General features: G+C 49.0%; 1 protein-coding gene across 5 annotated transcripts in view; it reads left to right on the top strand.

The window, feature by feature from the left end:
• Nucleotides 1-15,017, top strand: part of bach1b (BTB and CNC homology 1, basic leucine zipper transcription factor 1 b) — a 46,861-nt gene extending 31,844 nt beyond the window's left edge. For 4 of the 5 annotated variants that reach the window (XM_065004983.1, XM_065004985.1, XM_065004981.1 and 1 more), the window contains 2 exons: nucleotides 12,376-12,582; nucleotides 13,001-15,017. In XM_065004983.1, the coding sequence (XP_064861055.1) occupies nucleotides 12,376-12,582; nucleotides 13,001-13,243 (450 nt within the window). In that variant the 3' untranslated portion in view covers nucleotides 13,244-15,017. The remainder of the gene's footprint in view (nucleotides 1-12,375; nucleotides 12,583-13,000) is intronic. The other variant, XM_065004982.1, reaches the window with a different exon arrangement.
• Nucleotides 15,018-22,619: the final 7,602 nt, after the last annotated feature.

The following is a 22,619-nucleotide window of genomic DNA, read 5'->3' as shown; positions in this document are numbered from 1 at the left end:
GGGAGACAGGGAGTCAGGGAGGTGAGTTAAACTAGAGGGAGACAGGGAGTCCTGTTCCTACAGCCAGAGAGTCAGGGAGGTGAGTTAAACTAGAGGGAGACAGCGAGTCCTGTTCCTACAGCCAGAGAGTCAAGGAGGTGAGTTAAACTAGAGGGAGACAGGGAGTCCTGTTCCTACAGCCAGAGAGTCAGAGGTGAGTTACACTAGAGGGAGACAGGGAGTCCTGTTCCTACAGCCAGAGAGTCAGGGAGGTGAGTTAAACTAGAGGGAGACAGTGAGTCCTGTTCCTACAGACAGAGAGTCAGGGAGGTGAGTTAAACTAGAGGGAGACAGGGAGTCAGGGAGGTGAGTTAAACTAGAGGGAGACAGGGAGTCAGGGAGGTGAGTTAAACTAGAGGGAGACAGGGAGTCCTGTTCCTACAGCCAGAGAGTCAGGGAGGTGAGTTAAACTAGAGGGAGACAGTGAGTCAGGGAGGTGAGTTAAACTAGAGGGAGACAGGGAGTCAGAGGTGAGTTAAACTAGAGGGAGACAGAGAGTCAGAGGTGAGTTAAACTAGAGGGAGACAGGGAGTCCTGTTCCTACAGCCAGAGAGTCAGGGAGGTGAGTTAAACTAGAGGGAGACAGTGAGTCAGGGAGGTGAGTTAAACTAGAGGGAGACAGGGAGTCAGAGGTGAGTTAAACTAGAGGGAGACAGGGAGTCCTGTTCCTACAGCCAGAGAGTCAGGGAGGTGAGTTAAACTAGAGGGAGACAGGGAGTCAGGGAGGTGAGTTAAACTAGAGGGAGACAGGGAGTCAGAGGTGAGTTAAACTAGAGGGAGACAGGGAGTCAGGGAGGTGAGTTAAACTAGAGGGAGACAGGGAGTCCTGTTCCTACAGCCAGAGAGTCAGAGGTGAGTTAAACTAGAGGGAGACCGAGAGTCCTGTTCCTACAGCCAGAGAGTCAGGGAGGTGAGTTAAACTAGAGGGAGACAGGGAGTCCTGTTCCTACAGCCAGAGAGTCAGGGAGGTGAGTTAAACTAGAGGGAGACAGGGAGTCCTGTTCCTACAGCCAGAGAGTCAGGGAGGTGAGTTAAACTAGAGGGAGACAGGGAGTCCTGTTCCTACAGCCAGAGAGTCAGGGAGGTGAGTTAAACTTGAGGGAGACAAAGAGTCAGGGAGGTGAGTTAAACTAGAGGGAGACAGGGAGTCCTGTTCCTACAGCCAGGGAGTCATGGAGGTGAGTTAAACTAGAGGGAGACAGGGAGTCAGAGGTGAGTTAAACTAGAGGGAGACAGGGAGTCCTGTTCCTACAGCCAGAGAGTCAAAGAGGTGAGTTAAACTTGAGGGAGACAAAGAGTCAGGGAGGTGAGTTAAACTAGAGGGAGACAGGAGTCCTGTTCCTACAGCCAGGGAGTCAGGGAGGTGAGTTAAACTAGATGGAGACAGGAGTCCTGTTAAACTACAGCCAGGGAGTCAGGGAGGTGAGTTAAACTAGAGGGAGACAGGGAGTCAGGGAGGTGAGTTCCTACAGCCAGAGAGTCAGGGAGGTGAGTTAAACTAGAGGGGAGACAGGGAGTCCTGTTCCTACAGCCAGAGAGTCAGGAGGTGAGTTAAACTAGAGGGAGACAGGAGTCCTGTTCCTACAGCCAGAGAGTCAGGAGGTGAGTTAAACTAGAGGGAGACAGGGAGTCCTGTTCCTACAGCCAGAGAGTCAGGGAGGTGAGTTAAACTAGAGGGAGACAGTGAGTCCTGTTCCTAGGGAGACAGAGAGTCAGGGAGGTGAGTTAAACTAGAGGGAGACAGGGAGTCAGGAGGTGAGTTAAACTAGAGGGAGACAGGGAGTCAGGGAGGTGAGTTAAACTAGAGGGAGACAGGGAGTCCTGTTCCTAGAGGGAGACAGTGAGTCAGGGAGGTGAGTTAAACTAGAGGGAGACAGAGTCCTGTCAGGGAGAGTCAGGGAGGTGAGTTAAACTAGAGGGAGACAGGGAGTCCTGTTCCTACAGCCAGAGAGTCAGGGAGGTGAGTTAAACTAGAGGGAGACAGGGAGTACAGGGAGGTGAGTCAGGGAGGTGAGTTAAACTAGAGGGAGACAGGGAGTCAGAGGTGAGTTAAACTAGAGGGAGACAGCGAGTCCTGTTCCTACAGCCAGAGAGTCAGGGAGGTGAGTTAAACTAGAGGGAGACAGGGAGTCCTGTTCCTACAGCCAGAGAGTCAGGGAGGTGAGTTAAACTAGAGGGAGACAGCGAGTCCTGTTCCTACAGCCAGAGAGTCAGGGAGGTGAGTTAAACTAGAGGGAGACAGGGAGTCAGAGGTGAGTTAAACTAGAGGGAGACAGGAGTCCTGTTCCTACAGCCAGAGAGTCAAAGAGGTGAGTTAAACTTGAGGGAGACAAAGAGTCAGGGAGGTGAGTTAAACTAGAGGGAGACAGGGAGTCCTGTTCCTACAGCCAGGAGTCAGGGAGGTGAGTTAAACTAGAGGGAGACAGGGAGTCAGGGAGGTGAGTTAAACTAGAGGGAGACAGGGAGTCAGGAGGTGAGTTAAACTAGAGGGAGACAGGGAGTCCTGTTCCTACAGCCAGAGAGTCAGGGAGGTGAGTTAAACTAGAGGGAGACAGCGAGTCCTGTTCCTACAGCCAGAGAGTCAAGGAGGTGAGTTAAACTAGAGGGAGACAGGGAGTCCTGTTCCTACAGCCAGAGAGTCAGAGGTGAGTTACACTAGAGGGAGACAGGGAGTCCTGTTCCTACAGCCAGAGAGTCAGGGAGGTGAGTTAAACTAGAGGGAGACAGTGAGTCCTGTTCCTACAGACAGAGAGTCAGGGAGGTGAGTTAAACTAGAGGGAGACAGGGAGTCAGGGAGGTGAGTTAAACTAGAGGGAGACAGGGAGTCAGGGAGGTGAGTTAAACTAGAGGGAGACAGGGAGTCCTGTTCCTACAGCCAGAGAGTCAGGGAGGTGAGTTAAACTAGAGGGAGACAGTGAGTCAGGGAGGTGAGTTAAACTAGAGGGAGACAGGGAGGAGGTGAGTTAAACTAGAGGGAGACAGGGAGTCCTGTTCCTACAGCCAGAGAGTCAGGGAGGTGAGTTAAACTAGAGGGAGACAGGGAGTCAGGGAGGTGAGTTAAACTAGAGGGAGACAGGAGTCAGAGGTGAGTTAAGCTAGAGGAGACAGGGAGTCAGAGGTGAGTTAAACTAGAGGGAGACAGGGAGTCCTGTTCCTACAGCCAGAGAGTCAGGGAGGTGAGTTAAACTAGAGGGAGACAGAGTCAGGGAGTCCTGTTCCTACAGCCAGAGAGTCAGGGAGGTGAGTTAAACTAGAGGGAGACAGGGAGTCCTGTTCCTACAGCCAGAGAGTCAGGGAGGTGAGTTAAACTAGAGGGAGACAGGGAGTCAGAGGTGAGTTAAACTAGAGGGAGACAGGGAGTCCTGTTCCTACAGCCAGAGAGTCAAAGAGGTGAGTTAAACTTGAGGGAGACAAAGAGTCAGGGAGGTGAGTTAAACTAGAGGGAGACAGGGAGTCCTGTTCCTACAGCCAGGGAGTCAGGGAGGTGAGTTAAACTAGAGGGAGACAGGGAGTCAGGGAGGTGAGTTAAACTAGCCAGGGAGTCAGGGAGTGAGAGGTGAGTTAAAGTCAGGGAGGTGAGTTAAACTAGAGGGAGACAGGAGTCCTGTTCCTACAGCCAGAGAGTCAGGGAGGTGAGTTAAACTAGAGGGAGACAGGAGTCCTGTTCCTACAGCCAGAGAGTCAGGAGGTGAGTTAAACTAGAGGGAGACAGAGTCCTGTTCCTACAGCCAGAGAGTCAGGGAGGTGAGTTAAACTAGAGGGAGACAGGGAGTCCTGTTCCTACAGCCAGAGAGTCAGGGAGGTGAGTTAAACTAGAGGGAGACAGGTCCTGTTCCTACAGCCAGAGGGAGACAGGAGTCAGGGAGGTGAGTTAAACTAGAGGGAGACAGGAGTCCTGTTCCTACAGCCAGAGAGTCAGGGAGGTGAGTTAAACTAGAGGGAGACAGGGAGTCAGGGAGGTGAGTTAAACTAGAGGGAGACAGGGAGTCAGGGAGGTGAGTTAAACTAGAGGGAGACAGGGAGTCCTGTTCCTACAGCCAGAGAGTCAGGGAGGTGAGTTAAACTAGAGGGAGACAGGGAGTCAGGGAGGTCAGAGGAGTTAAACTAGAGGGAGACCTGGAGTCAGAGGTAGTTAAACTAGAGGGAGACAGGGAGTCTCCTACAGGGAGGTGAGTTAAACTAGAGGGAGACAGGAGTCCTGTTCCTACAGCCAGAGAGTCAGAGGTGAGTTAAACTAGAGGGAGACAGGAGTCCTGTTCCTACAGCCAGAGAGTCAGGGAGGTGAGGTGAGTTAAACTAGAGGGAGACAGGGAGTCCTGTTCCTACAGCCAGAGAGTCAGGGAGGTGAGTTAAACTAGAGGGAGACAGGAGTCCTGTTCCTACAGCCAGAGAGTCAGGGAGTCCTGGAGGTGAGTTAAACTAGAGGGAGACAGGGAGTCAGGGAGGTGAGTTAAACTAGGGAGACAGGGAGTCCTGTTCCTACAGCCAGAGAGTCAAAGAGGTGAGTTAAACTAGAGGGAGACAGAGAGTCAGGAGGTGAGTTAAACTAGAGGGAGACAGGGAGTCCTGTTCCTACAGCCAGGGAGTCATGGAGGTGAGTTAAACTAGAGGGAGACAGAGGGAGTCAGGGAGGTGAGTTAAACTAGAGGGAGACAGGGAGTCAGGGAGGTGAGTTAAACTAGAGGGAGACAGGGAGTCCTGTTCCTACAGCCAGAGAGTCAGGGAGGTGAGTTAAACTAGAGGGAGACAGCGAGTCCTGTTCCTACAGCCAGAGAGTCAGGAGGTGAGTTAAACTAGAGGGAGACAGGGAGTCCTGTTCCTACAGCCAGAGAGTCAGAGGTGAGTTAAACTAGAGGAGACAGGGAGTCCTGTTCCTACAGCCAGAGAGTCAGGGAGGTGAGTTAAACTAGAGGGAGACAGGAGTCCTGTTCCTACAGCCAGAGAGTCAGGGAGGTGAGTTAAACTAGAGGGGGAGACAGGGAGTCCTGTCAGGAGAGTCAGGGAGGTGAGTTAAACTAGGGAGAGGGAGACAGGGAGTCAGGGAGGTGAGTTAAACTAGAGGGAGACAGGAGTCCTGTTCCTACAGCCAGAGAGTCAGGGAGGTGAGTTAAACTAGAGGGAGACAGGGAGTCAGGGAGGTGAGTTAAACTAGAGGGAGACAGGGAGTCAGGAGGTGAGTTAAACTAGAGGGAGACAGGGAGTCCTGTTCCTACAGCCAGAGAGTCAGGGAGGTGAGTTAAACTAGAGGGAGACAGGGAGTCCTGTTCCTACAGCCAGAGAGTCAGGGAGGTGAGTTTAAGGGACTAGAGGTGAGACTAGAGAGGGAGACAGGAGTCCTGTTCCTACAGCCAGAGAGTCAGGGAGGTGAGTTAAACTAGAGGGAGACAGGGAGTCAGGAGTCAGGGAGGTGAGTTAAACTAGAGGGAGACAGGGAGTCCTGTTCCTACAGCCAGAGAGTCAGGGAGGTGAGTTAAACTAGAGGGAGACAGGGAGTCAGGGAGGTGAGTTAAACTAGAGGGAGACAGGGAGTCAGAGGTGAGTTAAGTTAGAGGGAGACAGAGTCAGAGGTGAGTTAAACTAGAGGGAGACAGGAGTCCTGTTCCTACAGCCAGAGAGTCAGGGAGGTGAGTTAAACTAGAGGGAGACAGAGTCCTGTTCCTCAGGGAGTCAGGGAGTGAGTTAAACTAGAGGGAGACAGGGAGTCCTGTTCCTACAGCCAGAGAGTCAGGGAGGTGAGTTAAACTAGAGGGAGACAGGGAGTCAGAGGTGAGTTAAACTAGAGGGAGACAGAGTCCTGTTCCTACAGCCAGAGAGTCAGGAGAGTGTGAGTTAAACTAGAGGGAGACAGAGTCCTGGAGTCAGGGAGGTGAGTTAAACTAGAGGGAGACAGGGAGTCCTGTTCCTACAGCAGGGAGGTGTGAGTTAAACAGAGAGTCAGGGAGGTGAGTTAAACTAGAGGGAGACAGAGAGTCAGGGAGGTGAGTTAAACTAGAGGGAGACAGAGGAGGTGAGTTAAGCAGCCAGGGAGACAGGGAGTCAGAGGTGAGTTAAACTGGGAGACAGCGAGTCCTGTTCCTACAGCCAGACAGGAGTCAGGGAGGTGAGTTAAACTAGAGGGAGACAGGGAGTCCTGTTCCTACAGCCAGAGAGTCAGGGAGGTGAGTTAAACTAGAGGGAGACAGAGAGTCCTGTTCCTACAGCCAGAGAGTCAGGGAGGTGAGTTAAACTAGAGGGAGACAGGGAGTCAGAGGTGAGTTAAACTAGAGGGAGACAGGGAGTCCTGTTCCTACAGCCAGAGAGTCAAAGAGGTGAGTTAAACTTGAGGGAGACAAAGAGTCAGGGAGGTGAGTTAAACTAGAGGGAGACAGGGAGTCCTGTTCCTACAGCCAGGGAGTCAGGGAGGTGAGTTAAACTAGAGGGAGACAGGGAGTCAGGGAGGTGAGTTAAACTAGAGGGAGACAGGGAGTCAGGGAGGTGAGTTAAACTAGAGGGAGACAGGGAGTCCTGTTCCTACAGCCAGAGAGTCAGGGAGGTGAGTTAAACTAGAGGGAGACAGCGAGTCCTGTTCCTACAGCCAGAGAGTCAAGGAGGTGAGTTAAACTAGAGGGAGACAGGGAGTCCTGTTCCTACAGCCAGAGAGTCAGAGGTGAGTTACACTAGAGGGAGACAGGGAGTCCTGTTCCTACAGCCAGAGAGTCAGGGAGGTGAGTTAAACTAGAGGGAGACAGTGAGTCCTGTTCCTACAGACAGAGAGTCAGGGAGGTGAGTTAAACTAGAGGGAGACAGGGAGTCAGGGAGGTGAGTTAAACTAGAGGGAGACAGGGAGTCAGGGAGGTGAGTTAAACTAGAGGGAGACAGGGAGTCCTGTTCCTACAGCCAGAGAGTCAGGGAGGTGAGTTAAACTAGAGGGAGACAGCGAGTCCTGTTCCTACAGCCAGAGAGTCGGGGAGGTGAGTTAAACTAGAGGGAGACAGAGAGTCAGAGAGGTGAGTTAAACTAGAGGGAGACAGAGAGTCAGAGGTGAGTTAAACTAGAGGGAGACAGGGAGTCCTGTTCCTACAGCCAGAGAGTCAGGGAGGTGAGTTAAACTAGAGGGAGACAGGGAGTCCTGTTCCTACAGCCAGAGAGTCAGGGAGGTGAGTTAAACTAGAGGGAGACAGCGAGTCCTGTTCCTACAGCCAGAGAGTCGGGGAGGTGAGATAAACTAGAGGGAGACAGGGAGTCCTGTTCCTACAGCCAGAGAGTCAGAGGTGAGTTACACTAGAGGGAGACAGGGAGTCCTGTTCCTACAGCCAGAGAGTCAGGGAGGTGAGTTAAACTAGAGGGAGACAGTGAGTCCTGTTCCTACAGACAGAGAGTCAGGGAGGTGAGTTAAACTAGAGGGAGACAGAGAGTCAGAGGTGAGTTAAACTAGAGGGAGACAGCGAGTCCTGTTCCTACAGACAGAGAGTCAGAGGTGAGTTAAACTAGAGGGAGACAGTGAGTCCTGTTCCTACAGCCAGAGAGTCAGGGAGGTGAGTTAAACTAGAGGGAGACAGGGAGTCCTGTTCCTACAGCCAGAGAGTCAGGGAGGTGAGTTAAACTAGAGGGAGACAGGGAGTCCTGTTCCTACAGCCAGAGAGTCAGGGAGGTGAGTTAAACTAGAGGGAGACAGTGAGTCCTGTTCCTACAGACAGAGAGTCAGGGAGGTGAGTTAAACTAGAGGGAGACAGAGAGTCAGAGAGGTGAGTTAAACTAGAGGGAGACAGAGAGTCAGAGGTGAGTTAAACTAGAGGGAGACAGCGAGTCCTGTTCCTACAGACAGGGAGTCAGAGGTGAGTTAAACTAGAGGGAGACAGCGAGTCCTGTTCCTACAGCCAGAGAGTCAGGGAGGTGAGTTAAACTAGAGGGAGACAGGGAGTCAGGGAGGTGAGTTAAACTAGAGGGAGACAGGGAGTCAGGGAGGTGAGTTAAACTAGAGGGAGACAGGGAGTCCTGTTCCTACAGCCAGAGAGTCAGGGAGGAGAGTTAAACTAGAGGGAGACAGGGAGTCCTGTTCCTACAGCCAGAGACTCAGGGAGGTGAGTTAAACTAGAGGGAGTCAGGGAGGTGAGTTAAACTAGAGGGAGACAGGGAGTCCTGTTCCTACAGCCAGAGAGTCAGGGAGGTGAGTTAAACTAGAGGGAGACAGGGAGTCAGAGGTGAGTTAAGCTAGAGGGAGACAGGGAGTCAGGGGTGAGTTAAACTAGAGGGAGACAGCGAGTCCTGTTCCTACAGCCAGAGAGTCAGAGGTGAGTTAAACTAGAGGGAGACAGCGAGTCCTGTTCCTACAGCCAGAGAGTCAGGGAGGTGAGTTAAACTAGAGGGAGACAGGGAGTCCTGTTCCTACAGCCAGAGAGTCAGGGAGGTGAGTTAAACTAGAGGGAGATAGAGAGTCCTGTTCCTACAGCCAGAGAGTCAGGGAGGTGAGTTAAACTAGAGGGAGACAGGGAGTCAGAGGTGAGTTAAACTAGAGGGAGACAGGGAGTCCTGTTCCTACAGCCAGAGAGTCAAAGAGGTGAGTTAAACTTGAGGGAGACAAAGAGTCAGGGAGGTGAGTTAAACTAGAGGGAGACAGGGAGTCCTGTTCCTACAGCCAGGGAGTCAGGGAGGTGAGTTAAACTAGAGGGAGACAGGGAGTCAGGGAGGTGAGTTAAACTAGAGGGAGACAGGGAGTCAGGGAGGTGAGTTAAACTAGAGGGAGACAGGGAGTCCTGTTCCTACAGCCAGAGAGTCAGGGAGGTGAGTTAAACTAGAGGGAGACAGCGAGTCCTGTTCCTACAGCCAGAGAGTCAAGGAGGTGAGTTAAACTAGAGGGAGACAGGGAGTCCTGTTCCTACAGCCAGAGAGTCAGAGGTGAGTTACACTAGAGGGAGACAGGGAGTCCTGTTCCTACAGCCAGAGAGTCAGGGAGGTGAGTTAAACTAGAGGGAGACAGTGAGTCCTGTTCCTACAGACAGAGAGTCAGGGAGGTGAGTTAAACTAGAGGGAGACAGAGAGTCAGAGGTGAGTTAAACTAGAGGGAGACAGCGAGTCCTGTTCCTACAGACAGAGAGTCAGAGGTGAGTTAAACTAGAGGGAGACAGTGAGTCCTGTTCCTACAGCCAGAGAGTCAGGGAGGTGAGTTAAACTAGAGGGAGACAGGGAGTCCTGTTCCTACAGCCAGAGAGTCAGGGAGGTGAGTTAAACTAGAGGGAGACAGGGAGTCCTGTTCCTACAGCCAGAGAGTCAGGGAGGTGAGTTAAACTAGAGGGAGACAGTGAGTCCTGTTCCTACAGACAGAGAGTCAGGGAGGTGAGTTAAACTAGAGGGAGACAGAGAGTCAGAGAGGTGAGTTAAACTAGAGGGAGACAGAGAGTCAGAGGTGAGTTAAACTAGAGGGAGACAGCGAGTCCTGTTCCTACAGACAGGAGTCAGAGGTGAGTTAAACTAGAGGGAGACAGCGAGTCCTGTTCCTACAGCCAGAGAGTCAGGGAGGTGAGTTAAACTAGAGGGAGACAGGGAGTCAGGGAGGTGAGTTAAACTAGAGGGAGACAGGGAGTCAGGGAGGTGAGTTAAACTAGAGGGAGACAGGGAGTCCTGTTCCTACAGCCAGAGAGTCAGGGAGGAGAGTTAAACTAGAGGGAGACAGGGAGTCCTGTTCCTACAGCCAGAGACTCAGGGAGGTGAGTTAAACTAGAGGGAGTCAGGGAGGTGAGTTAAACTAGAGGGAGACAGGGAGTCCTGTTCCTACAGCCAGAGAGTCAGGGAGGTGAGTTAAACTAGAGGGAGACAGGGAGTCAGAGGTGAGTTAAGCTAGAGGGAGACAGGGAGTCAGGGGTGAGTTAAACTAGAGGGAGACAGCGAGTCCTGTTCCTACAGCCAGAGAGTCAGAGGTGAGTTAAACTAGAGGGAGACAGACAGTCCTGTTCCTACAGCCAGAGAGTCAGGGAGGTGAGTTAAACTAGAGGGAGACAGGGAGTCCTGTTCCTACAGCCAGAGAGTCAGGGAGGTGAGTTAAACTAGAGGGAGACAGGGAGTCCTGTTCCTACAGCCAGAGAGTCAGGGAGGTGAGTTAAACTAGAGGGAGACAGGGAGTCAGGGAGGTGAGTTAAACTAGAGGGAGACAGGGAGTCAGGGAGGTGAGTTAAACTAGAGGGAGACAGGGAGTCCTGTTCCTACAGCCAGGGAGTCAGGGAGGTGAGTTAAACTAGAGGGAGACAGGGAGTCAGGGAGGTGAGTTAAACTAGAGGGAGACAGGGAGTCCTGTTCCTACAGCCAGAGAGTCAGGGAGGTGAGTTAAACTAGAGGGAGACAGCGAGTCCTGTTCCTACAGCCAGAGAGTCGGGGAGGTGAGTTAAACTAGAGGGAGACAGGGAGTCCTGTTCCTACAGCCAGAGAGTCAGGGAGGTGAGTTAAACTAGAGGGAGACAGAGAGATGCTTAGGACTCGGCTGAATGGGGCAAGAGCTTCTGAGTGTGCATAGTGCATGCTTTTGTTCCAGCCCAGGTCTAACAGAACTGATTCTACTTATCATCTGGACCAGGTGTGTTAGGTCCACCTAGCTATCTGAAGATGAATGTCCTGACTATGACTGGTCCACCTAGCTATCTGAAGATGAATGTCCTGACTATGACTGGTCCACCTAGCTATCTGAAGATGAATGTACTGACTATGACTGGTCCACCTAGCTATGACTGGTCCACCTAGCTATGACTGGTCCACCTAGCTATCTGTAGATGAATGTCCTGACTATGACTGGTCCACCTAGCTATCTGGAGATGAATGTCCTGACTATGACTGGTCCACCTAGCTATCTGGAGATGAATGTACTGACTATGACTGGTCCACCTAGCTATCGGGAGATGAATGTCCTGACTATGACTGGTCCACCTAGCTATCTGGAGATTAATGTACTGACTATGACTGGTCCACCTAGCTATCTGGAGATGAATGTCCTGACTATGACTGGTCCACCTAGCTACCTGTAGATGAATGTACTGACTATGACTGGTCCACCTAGCTATCTGAACATGAATGTACTGACTATGACTGGTCCACCTAGCTATCTGAAGATGAATGTACTGACTATGACTGGTCCACCTAGCTATCTGAAGATGAATGTCCTGACTATGACTGGTCCACCTAGCTATCTGTAGATGAATGTACTGACTATGACTGGTCCACCTAGCTATCTGAAGATGAATGTCCTGACTATGACTGGTCCACCTAGCTATCTGAACATGAATGTACTGACTATGACTGGTCCACCTAGCTATCTGTAGATGAATGTACTGACTATGACTGGTCCACCTAGCTATCTGAAGATGAATGTACTGACTATGACTGGTCCACCTAGCTATCTGAAGATGAATGTACTGACTATGACTGGTCCACCTAGCTATCTGGAGATGAATGTACTGACTATGACTGGTCCACCTAGCTATCTGAAGATGAATGTACTGACTATGACTGGTCCACCTAGCTATGACTGGTCCACCTAGCTATCTGAAGATGAGTGTACTGACTATGACTGGTCCACCTAGCTATCTGAAGATGAATGTACTGACTATGACTGGTCCACCTAGCTATCTGAAGATGAATGTACTGACTATGACTGGTCCACCTAGCTATCTGGAGATGAATGTACTGACTATGACTGGTCCACCTAGCTATCTGGAGATGAATGTACTGACTATGACTGGTCCACCTAGCTATCTGGAGATGAATGTACTGACTATGACTGGTCCACCTAGCTATCTGGAGATGAATGTACTGACTATGACTGGTCCACCTAGCTATCTGCAGATGAATGTACTGACTATGACTGGTCCACCTAGCTATCTGAAGATGAATGTACTGACTATGACTGGTCCACCTAGCTATCTGGAGATGAATGTCCTGACTATGAATGGTCCACCTAGCTATCTGCAGATGAATGTACTGACTATGACTGGTCCACCTAGCTATCTGAAGATGAATGTACTGACTATGACTGGTCCACCTAGCTATCTGAAGATGAATGTACTGACTATGACTGGTCCACGTAGCTATCTGAAGATGAATGTACTGACTATGACTGGTTCACCTAGCTATGACTGGTTCACCTAGCTATGACTGGTCCACCTAGCTATGACTGGTCCACCTAGCTATGACTGGTCCACCTAGCTATGACTGGTCCACCTAGCTATGCCTGGTCCACCTAGCTATGACTGGTCCACCTAGCTATGACTGGTCCACCTAGCTACATGGAGATGAATGTACTGACTGTAAGTCATCCTAGATAAGAGCATCTGATAAATGACTCAAATGTAAAATGTCTGATCCCATATTTTCAAGGTGCAGCTGCCGTTCTCTGTGGGTCGCATCGTAGGGTTGAGCAGGAATGACTTCCAGCTAATGCTGAGGCACCAGACTCTGACCAGAGAACAGCTGGACTTCATCCACGACGTCAGACGCAGGAGTAAGAACCGTATCGCGGCGCAGCGCTGTCGCAAGAGGAAGCTGGACTGTATACACAATCTGGAGTGTGAGATAGACAAACTGGTGAGGTGGAAATGACTTCTTAAAATGACTTCCTAGGAGTAGTTTAATTCTTGTCACATTTTAAAATATGTTTCTGCTCCAGCTGCCTCCAATAACCATCGTCAAATTACTGATTAGTGGAATCAGGTCTGTAGTGCAGAAACCCTCCTATAAAAACATCTATAGTTATTATATAATATATATTATAGTATTATATCTATTGTGCTATTGATTTGGAACATTCAGCAGAGAGTGTTATGAATAGAATGAGACTTATTACTGTCCTGTCTGTCTGTATGTCTGTCTGTCTGGTCTGTCTGTCTCTCTGTCTGTCTGTCTCTCTGTCTCTCTGTTTGTGTAATGTCTTCATGTGTGTGTTTGTGATTTCTGCATGGTGTCTCTGTGTCTCCATGTGTGTCTCTGTGTGTGTGTCTCCCAGAGGACCGAGAAGAACCAGCTGATATCAGAGAAGAGCCATCTGAACCAGATGAAGCTGAATACTTGGCACAGTGTGTCCGCTCTTTGTCAGAGAGTCTGCAGCGAGGCCGCCCTGAGACCAGAACAACTCCAGGTCCTAGCCAAGTACTCCTCCCCAGACTGCCCGCTCTCTGCTCTCATCTCCCCTACAGACCCAACCTCCCCTGGGCTAGGAGGACTACTACAATCCCAAGCCTCTCCCTAGGCCTGCTCCTCCTCAGGCCTAGCCTCAGATACCTGTCAGAACCCTTCAGGAACCTTTGGAACCTTCGGAACCCTCGGCCAGCTGCTCCAGGGACACACCCACAGGGGAGGAGCTCTCAGGTGATTGAACAAACCCTCAGGTATATACAGCTGTGTGATCAGTTGACTTGGATGCCCTGCCCACGGATGAGTGTGAGTCTGGACACCTTCATCATCGTCATCATCACCATTTCATAGACTTTCTTCTACAGGCAAAGACACTGTGGGTTGTGTTCCAATAATCTCTCCTTCCTCAGAGGGGGTGCTCGGTTACTCACTAAAGCATCAGATTGGTGTAGGCACTGAGCAGGGATGAATGAAACAGGAGAGTATTTTCCCGCGGTTGACACGGTTACATACAAGCTGACAGTATTTCAACCACATGAAAATATGCATGCAAGATGAACTGAAATCTACCACCAGAGATAAACTGTGTGTGTGTGTGTGTGTGTGTGTGTGTGTGTGTGTGTGTGTGTGTGTGCGTGTGTGTGTGTGCATGTATACAGTACCAGTTTTGAGCTGCTCTTGCCATAATATGGACTTGATTTTTTAACAAATATAGCTATCTTCTGTTTACCATCCCTACCTTGTCACAACACATTAAGAAATTCCACAAACTAACTTTTACCAAGGCACACCTGATCATTTAAATGCATTCCAGGTGACTACCTCAAAACTGGTTGAGAGAATACCAAGAGTGTTCAAAGCTGTCATCAAGGCAAAGGGTGGCTACTTTGAAGAATCCAAAATCTAAAATATATTTTGATTTGGTTGCTACATGATTCCATATGTGTTATTTCATAGTGTTGATGTCTCCACTATTATTCTACAATGTAGAAAATAGTAAAAATACAGAAAAACCCTTGAATGAGGAGGTGTGTCCAAACTTTTGACTGGTACTGTATATACACATGAGAAGCACTATATTTAGTCTGATGTTTATATCATAGACGTGTTGGAAATTAGAAGCAGAACTTTAGTGACGTCAACTAGATTATCGAGGCGACCAATTCTATCGATTCATGACACCAGTCTTTTCCTTTCAAATCCATGAAGGGAAGTGAACAAGTGCACACTTTTGGGAGAAAGGAGTTGGAAAAGTTGGGACGTAACCTGTGTGAAATAATACCATATTACAATCCAACCACAACAACCTATGCAACTTAATGAATATGAATATTCGTTGAACATGAAGAATGTAATTACTACTAAAGTTATATTTCTCTGTGTCTTCTTTGACAGCTTTACACCTCTAACCGCTAATTTTAGTGTTTTGTTACTTGTGCCTTATTTTGTTATAACGAGCATTCCTTTGTTAATTAAGAAGTTAAGTTAAAATGATATGCCATGTTTTTCAAAGAACTTTCTGGACTTTCCTCTGAACATGTTCAATAGCACACAAAGCCAAGGTAACCTTTAGTCAACTTAAGGGTTAAGTTAAGGACAGCTGTGGTGAACCTGTGTTCATTGATCGTCTATATCTATCTCAGGAGGCGGCTGTGGTGACCTCTGGACCGTGTGTTCTAGAACTCTGAAAGGATTCCGGAAAACATTACACTTTGAACTGGCTTGGGGGACTATTACTATTTTAAATTCAGGAAAATTCTAGAATATGACCTATTCCAAAACATACAACACACCTCATGGAGAGAGTGTCTTCTCAGGTATAGCAATGCAATGTACAGAACTCACTTTAAAAATAAATAATAAAAAAAACATCTGTCTTTGTCCCTCTCTCTCCCTCGTTCTCTCTCTCTCTGTCTATATCTCAATCTCTTTTTTCTTAATCTTCATCTCAGATGTCGACCTACTTCCGGTCTCTGTGTTTACTGTTCACAGTCACGTGCTAGTCAGAACTAGGAAACTCAGTCACGTGCTAGTGAGAACTAGGAAACAGTCACGTGCTAGTCAGAACTAGGAAACAGTCACGTGCTAGTCAGAACTAGGAAACAGTCACGTGCTAGTGAGAACTAGGAAACTCGGTCACGTGCTAGTGAGAACTAGGAAACTCGGTCACGTGCTAGTGAGAACTAGGAAACTCAGTCACGTGCTAGTCAGAACTAGGAAACTCGGTCACGTGCTAGTCAGAACAGAACTAGGAAACTCGGTCACGTGCTAGTGAGAACTAGGAAACTCAGTCACGTGCTAGTGAGAACTAGGAAACTCAGTCACGTGCTAGTCAGAACAGAACTAGGAAACTCGGTCACGTGCTAGTCAGAACTAGGAAACTCAGTCACGTGCTAGTCAGAACTAGGAAACTCGGTCACGTGCTAGTGAGAACTAGGAAACTCAGTCACGTGCTAGTGAGAACTAGGAAACTCGGGCACGTGCTAGTGAGAACTAGGAAACTCAGTCACGTGCTAGTCAGAACTAGGAAACTCGGTCACGTGCTAGTCAGAACAGAACTAGGAAACTCGGTCACGTGCTAGTGAGAACTAGGAAACTCGGTCACGTGCTAGTCAGAACTAGGAAACTCGGTCACGTGCTAGTCAGAACAGAACTAGGAAACTCGGTCACGTGCTAGTCAGAACTAGGAAACTCAGTCACGTGCTAGTGAGAACTAGGAAACTCAGTCACGTGCTAGTGAGAACTAGGAAACTCGGTCACGTGCTAGTGAGAACTAGGAAACTCAGTCACGTGCTAGTCAGAACTAGGAAACTCGGTCACGTGCTAGTGAGAACTAGGAAACTCGGTCACGTGCTAGTGAGAACTAGGAAACTCAGTCACGTGCTAGTCAGAACTAGGAAACTCGGTCACGTGCTAGTCAGAACAGAACTAGGAAACTCGGTCACGTGCTAGTGAGAACTAGGAAACTCGGTCACGTGCTAGTGAGAACTAGGAAACTCGGTCACGTGCTAGTGAGAACTAGGAAACTCAGTCACGTGCTAGTCAGAACTAGGAAACTCGGTCACGTGCTAGTCAGAACAGAACTAGGAAACTCGGTCACGTGCTAGTGAGAACTAGGAAACAGTCACGTGCTAGTGAGAACTAGGAAACTCAGTCACGTGCTAGTGAGAACTAGGAAACTCAGTCACGTGCTAGTCAGAACTAGGAAACTCGGTCACGTGCTAGTCAGAACAGAACTAGGAAACTCGGTCACGTGCTAGTCAGAACTAGGAAACTCAGTCACGTGCTAGTGAGAACTAGGAAACTCAATCACGTGCTAGTGAGAACTAGGAAACTCAGTCACGTGCTAGTGAGAACTAGGAAACTCGGTCACGTGCTAGTGAGAACTAGGAAACTCAGTCACGTGCTAGTCAGAACTAGGAAACTCGGTCACGTGCTAGTCAGAACAGAACTAGGAAACTCGGTCACGTGCTAGTCAGAACTAGGAAACTCAGTCACGTGCTAGTGAGAACTAGGAAACTCAATCACGTGCTAGTGAGAACTAGGAAACTCAGTCACGTGCTAGTGAGAACTAGGAAACTCGGTCACGTGCTAGTGAGAACTAGGAAACTCAGTCACGTGCTAGTCAGAACTAGGAAACTCGGTCACGTGCTAGTCAGAACAGAACTAGGAAACTCGGTCACGTGCTAGTCAGAACTAGGAAACTCGGTCACGTGCTAGTCAGAACAGAACTAGGAAACTCGGTCACGTGCTAGTCAGAACAGAACTAGGAAACTCAGTCACGTGCTAGTGAGAACTAGGAAACTCAGTCACGTGCTAGTCAGAACTAGGAAACTCAGTCACGTGCTAGTCAGAACTAGGAAAAACTAGTCAGAACTAGGAAACTCAGTCACGTGCTAGTGAGAACTAGGAAACTCAGTCACGTGCTAGTCAGAACAGAACTAGGAAACTCGGTCACGTGCTAGTCAGAACTAGGAAACTCAGTCACGTGCTAGTGAGAACTAGGAAACTCAGTCACGTGCTAGTCAGAACTAGGAAACTCGGTCACGTACTAGTCAGAACTAGGAAACTCAGTCACGTGCTAGTGAGAACTAGGAAACTCAGTCACGTGCTAGTCAGAACAGAACTAGGAAACTCGGTCACGTGCTAGTCAGAACTAGGAAACTCGGTCACGTGCTAGTCAGAACAGAACTAGGAAACTCGGTCACGTGCTAGTGAGAACTAGGAAACAGTCACGTGCTAGTGAGAACTAGGAAACTCAGTCACGTGCTAGTCAGAACTAGGAAACTCGGTCACGTGCTAGTCAGAACAGAACTAGGAAACTCGGTCACGTGCTAGTCAGAACTAGGAAACTCAGTCACGTGCTAGTGAGAACTAGGAAACTCAGTCACGTGCTAGTGAGAACTAGGAAACTCAGTCACGTGCTAGTGAGAACTAGGAAACTCGGTCACGTGCTAGTGAGAACTAGGAAACTCAGTCACGTGCTAGTCAGAACTAGGAAACTCGGTCACGTGCTAGTCAGAACAGAACTAGGAAACTCGGTCACGTGCTAGTCAGAACAGAACTAGGAAACTCAGTCACGTGCTAGTCAGAACAGAACTAGGAAACTCGGTCACGTGCTAGTGAGAACTAGGAAACTCAGTCACGTGCTAGTGAGAACTAGGAAACTCAGTCACGTGCTAGTCAGAACTAGGAAACTCAGTCACGTGCTAGTCAGAACTAGGAAACTCGGTCACGTGCTAGTCAGAACTAGGAAACTCGGTCACGTGCTAGTCAGAACAGAACTAGGAAACTCGGTCACGTACTAGTCAGAACTAGGAAACTCAGTCACGTGCTAGTGAGAACTAGGAAACTCAGTCACGTGCTAGTCAGAACTAGGAAACTCGGTCACGTGCTAGTCAGAACAGAACTAGGAAACTCGGTCACGTGCTAGTCAGAACTAGGAAACTCAGTCACGTGCTAGTGAGAACTAGGAAACTCAATCACGTGCTAGTGAGAACTAGGAAACTCAGTCACGTGCTAGTGAGAACTAGGAAACTCGGTCACGTGCTAGTGAGAACTAGGAAACTCAGTCACGTGCTAGTCAGAACTAGGAAACTCGGTCACGTGCTAGTCAGAACAGAACTAGGAAACTCGGTCACGTGCTAGTCAGAACTAGGAAACTCGGTCACGTGCTAGTCAGAACAGAACTAGGAAACTCGGTCACGTGCTAGTCAGAACAGAACTAGGAAACTCAGTCACGTGCTAGTCAGAACAGAACTAGGAAACTCAGTCACGTGCTAGTCAGAACAGAACTAGGAAACTCGGTCACGTGCTAGTGAGAACTAGGAAACTCAGTCACGTGCTAGTGAGAACTAGGAAACTCAGTCACGTGCTAGTCAGAACAGAACTAGGAAACTCGGTCACGTGCTAGTCAGAACTAGGAAACTCAGTCACGTGCTAGTCAGAACTAGGAAACTCGGTCACGTGCTAGTGAGAACTAGGAAACTCAGTCACGTGCTAGTGAGAACTAGGAAACTCGGGCACGTGCTAGTGAGAACTAGGAAACTCAGTCACGTGCTAGTCAGAACTAGGAAACTCGGTCACGTGCTAGTCAGAACAGAACTAGGAAACTCGGTCACGTGCTAGTGAGAACTAGGAAACTCAGTCACGTGCTAGTGAGAACTAGGAAACTCAGTCACGTGCTAGTCAGAACTAGGAAACTCGGTCACGTGCTAGTCAGAACAGAACTAGGAAACTCGGTCACGTGCTAGTCAGAACTAGGAAACTCAGTCACGTGCTAGTGAGAACTAGGAAACTCAGTCACGTGCTAGTGAGAACTAGGAAACTCAGTCACGTGCTAGTGAGAACTAGGAAACTCGGTCACGTGCTAGTGAGAACTAGGAAACTCAGTCACGTGCTAGTCAGAACTAGGAAACTCGGTCACGTGCTAGTCAGAACAGAACTAGGAAACTCGGTCACGTGCTAGTCAGAACTAGGAAACTCGGTCACGTGCTAGTCAGAACTAGGAAACTCGGTCACGTGCTAGTCAGAACAGAACTAGGAAACTCGGTCACGTGCTAGTCAGAACAGAACTAGGAAACTCAGTCACGTGCTAGTCAGAACAGAACTAGGAAACTCGGTCACGTGCTAGTGAGAACTAGGAAACTCAGTCACGTGCTAGTGAGAACTAGGAAACTCAGTCACGTGCTAGTCAGAACAGAACTAGGAAACTCGGTCACGTGCTAGTCAGAACTAGGAAACTCAGTCACGTGCTAGTCAGAACTAGGAAACTCGGTCACGTGCTAGTGAGAACTAGGAAACTCAGTCACGTGCTAGTGAGAACTAGGAAACTCGGGCACGTGCTAGTGAGAACTAGGAAACTCAGTCACGTGCTAGTCAGAACTAGGAAACTCGGTCACGTGCTAGTCAGAACAGAACTAGGAAACTCGGTCACGTGCTAGTGAGAACTAGGAAACTCGGTCACGTGCTAGTCAGAACTAGGAAACTCGGTCACGTGCTAGTCAGAACAGAACTAGGAAACTCGGTCACGTGCTAGTCAGAACTAGGAAACTCAGTCACGTGCTAGTGAGAACTAGAAACTCAACAGAACTAGGAAACTCGGTCACGTGCTAGTGAGAACTAGGAAACTCAGTCACGTGCTAGTCAGAACTAGGAAACTCGGTCACGTGCTAGTGAGAACTAGGAAACTCGGTCACGTGCTAGTGAGAACTAGGAAACTCAGTCACGTGCTAGTCAGAACTAGGAAACTCGGTCACGTGCTAGTCAGAACAGAACTAGGAAACTCGGTCACGTGCTAGTCAGAACTAGGAAACTCGGTCACGTGCTAGTGAGAACTAGGAAACTCGGTCACGTGCTAGTGAGAACTAGGAAACTCAGTCACGTGCTAGTCAGAACTAGGAAACTCGGTCACGTGCTAGTCAGAACAGAACTAGGAAACTCGGTCACGTGCTAGTGAGAACTAGGAAACAGTCACGTGCTAGTGAGAACTAGGAAACTCAGTCACGTGCTAGTGAGAACTAGGAAACTCAGTCACGTGCTAGTCAGAACTAGGAAACTCGGTCACGTGCTAGTCAGAACAGAAACTCGGTCACGTGCTAGTCAGAACTAGGAAACTCAGTCACGTGCTAGTGAGAACTAGGAAACTCAATCACGTGCTAGTGAGAACTAGGAAACTCAGTCACGTGCTAGTGAGAACTAGGAAACTCGGTCACGTGCTAGTGAGAACTAGGAAACTCAGTCACGTGCTAGTCAGAACTAGGAAACTCGGTCACGTGCTAGTCAGAACAGAACTAGGAAACTCGGTCAAGTCAGAACTAGGAAACTCGGTCACGTGCTAGTCAGAACAGAACTAGGAAACTCGGTCACGTGCTAGTCAGAACAGAACTAGGAAACTCAGTCACGTGCTAGTCAGAACAGAACTAGGAAACTCGGTCACGTGCTAGTGAGAACTAGGAAACTCAGTCACGTGCTAGTGAGAACTAGGAAACTCAGTCACGTGCTAGTCAGAACTAGGAAACTCAGTCACGTGCTAGTCAGAACTAGGAAACTCGGTCACGTACTAGTCAGAACTAGGAAACTCAGTCACGTGCTAGTGAGAACTAGGAAACTCAGTCACGTGCTAGTCAGAACAGAACTAGGAAACTCGGTCACGTGCTAGTCAGAACTAGGAAACTCGGTCACGTGCTAGTCAGAACAGAACTAGGAAACTCGGTCACGTGCTAGTGAGAACTAGGAAACAGTCACGTGCTAGTGAGAACTAGGAAACTCAGTCACGTGCTAGTCAGAACTAGGAAACTCGGTCACGTGCTAGTCAGAACAGAACTAGGAAACTCGGTCACGTGCTAGTCAGAACTAGGAAACTCAGTCACGTGCTAGTGAGAACTAGGAAACTCAGTCACGTGCTAGTGAGAACTAGGAAACTCGGTCACGTGCTAGTGAGAACTAGGAAACTCGGTCACGTGCTAGTCAGAACTAGGAAACTCAGTCACGTGCTAGTCAGAACTAGGAAACTCGGTCACGTGCTAGTCAGAACAGAACTAGGAAACTCGGTCACGTGCTAGTCAGAACTAGGAAACTCAGTCACGTGCTAGTCAGAAGAGAACTAGGAAACTCGGTCACGTGCTAGTCAGAACAGAACTAGGAAACTCAGTCACGTGCTAGTCAGAACAGAACTAGGAAACTCGGTCACGTGCTAGTGAGAACTAGGAAACTCAGTCACGTGCTAGTGAGAACTAGGAAACTCAGTCACGTGCTAGTCAGAACTAGGAAACTCGGTCACGTGCTAGTCAGAACAGAACTAGGAAACTCGGTCACGTGCTAGTCAGAACTAGGAAACTCAGTCACGTGAACAGAACTAGGAAACTCGGTCACGTGCTAGTGAGAACTAGGAAACTCAGTCACGTGCTAGTGAGAACTAGGAAACTCAGTCACGTGCTAGTGAGAACTAGGAAACTCGGTCACGTGCTAGAACTAGGAAACTCAGTCACGTGCTAGTCAGAACTAGGAAACTCGGTCACGTGCTAGTGAGAACTAGGAAACTCGGTCACGTGCTAGTGAGAACTAGGAAACTCAGTCACGTGCTAGTCAGAACTAGGAAACTCGGTCACGTGCTAGTCAGAACAGAACTAGGAAACTCGGTCACGTGCTAGTGAGAACTAGGAAACTCGGTCACGTGCTAGTGAGAACTAGGAAACTCGGTCACGTGCTAGTGAGAACTAGGAAACTCAGTCACGTGCTAGTCAGAACTAGGAAACTCGGTCACGTGCTAGTCAGAACAGAACTAGGAAACTCGGTCACGTGCTAGTGAGAACTAGGAAACTCAGTCACGTGCTAGTGAGAACTAGGAAACTCAGTCACGTGCTAGTGAGAACTAGGAAACTCAGTCACGTGCTAGTCAGAACTAGGAAACTCGGTCACGTGCTAGTCAGAACAGAACTAGGAAACTCGGTCACGTGCTAGTCAGAACTAGGAAACTCAGTCACGTGCTAGTGAGAACTAGGAAACTCAATCACGTGCTAGTGAGAACTAGGAAACTCAGTCACGTGCTAGTGAGAACTAGGAAACTCGGTCACGTGCTAGTGAGAACTAGGAAACTCAGTCACGTGCTAGTCAGAACTAGGAAACTCGGTCACGTGCTAGTCAGAACAGAACTAGGAAACTCGGTCACGTGCTAGTCAGAACTAGGAAACTCGGTCACGTGCTAGTCAGAACAGAACTAGGAAACTCGGTCACGTGCTAGTCAGAACAGAACTAGGAAACTCAGTCACGTGCTAGTCAGAACAGAACTAGGAAACTCGGTCACGTGCTAGTGAGAACTAGGAAACTCAGTCACGTGCTAGTGAGAACTAGGAAACTCAGTCACGTGCTAGTCAGAACTAGGAAACTCAGTCACGTGCTAGTCAGAACTAGGAAACTCGGTCACGTACTAGTCAGAACTAGGAAACTCAGTCACGTGCTAGTGAGAACTAGGAAACTCAGTCACGTGCTAG

This window comes from Oncorhynchus nerka, linkage group LG19, assembly GCF_034236695.1.
Source record: "Oncorhynchus nerka isolate Pitt River linkage group LG19, Oner_Uvic_2.0, whole genome shotgun sequence".
Taxonomy (NCBI): Eukaryota; Metazoa; Chordata; class Actinopteri; order Salmoniformes; family Salmonidae; genus Oncorhynchus; species Oncorhynchus nerka.
This window is presented reverse-complemented; position numbering and strand designations above follow the sequence as displayed.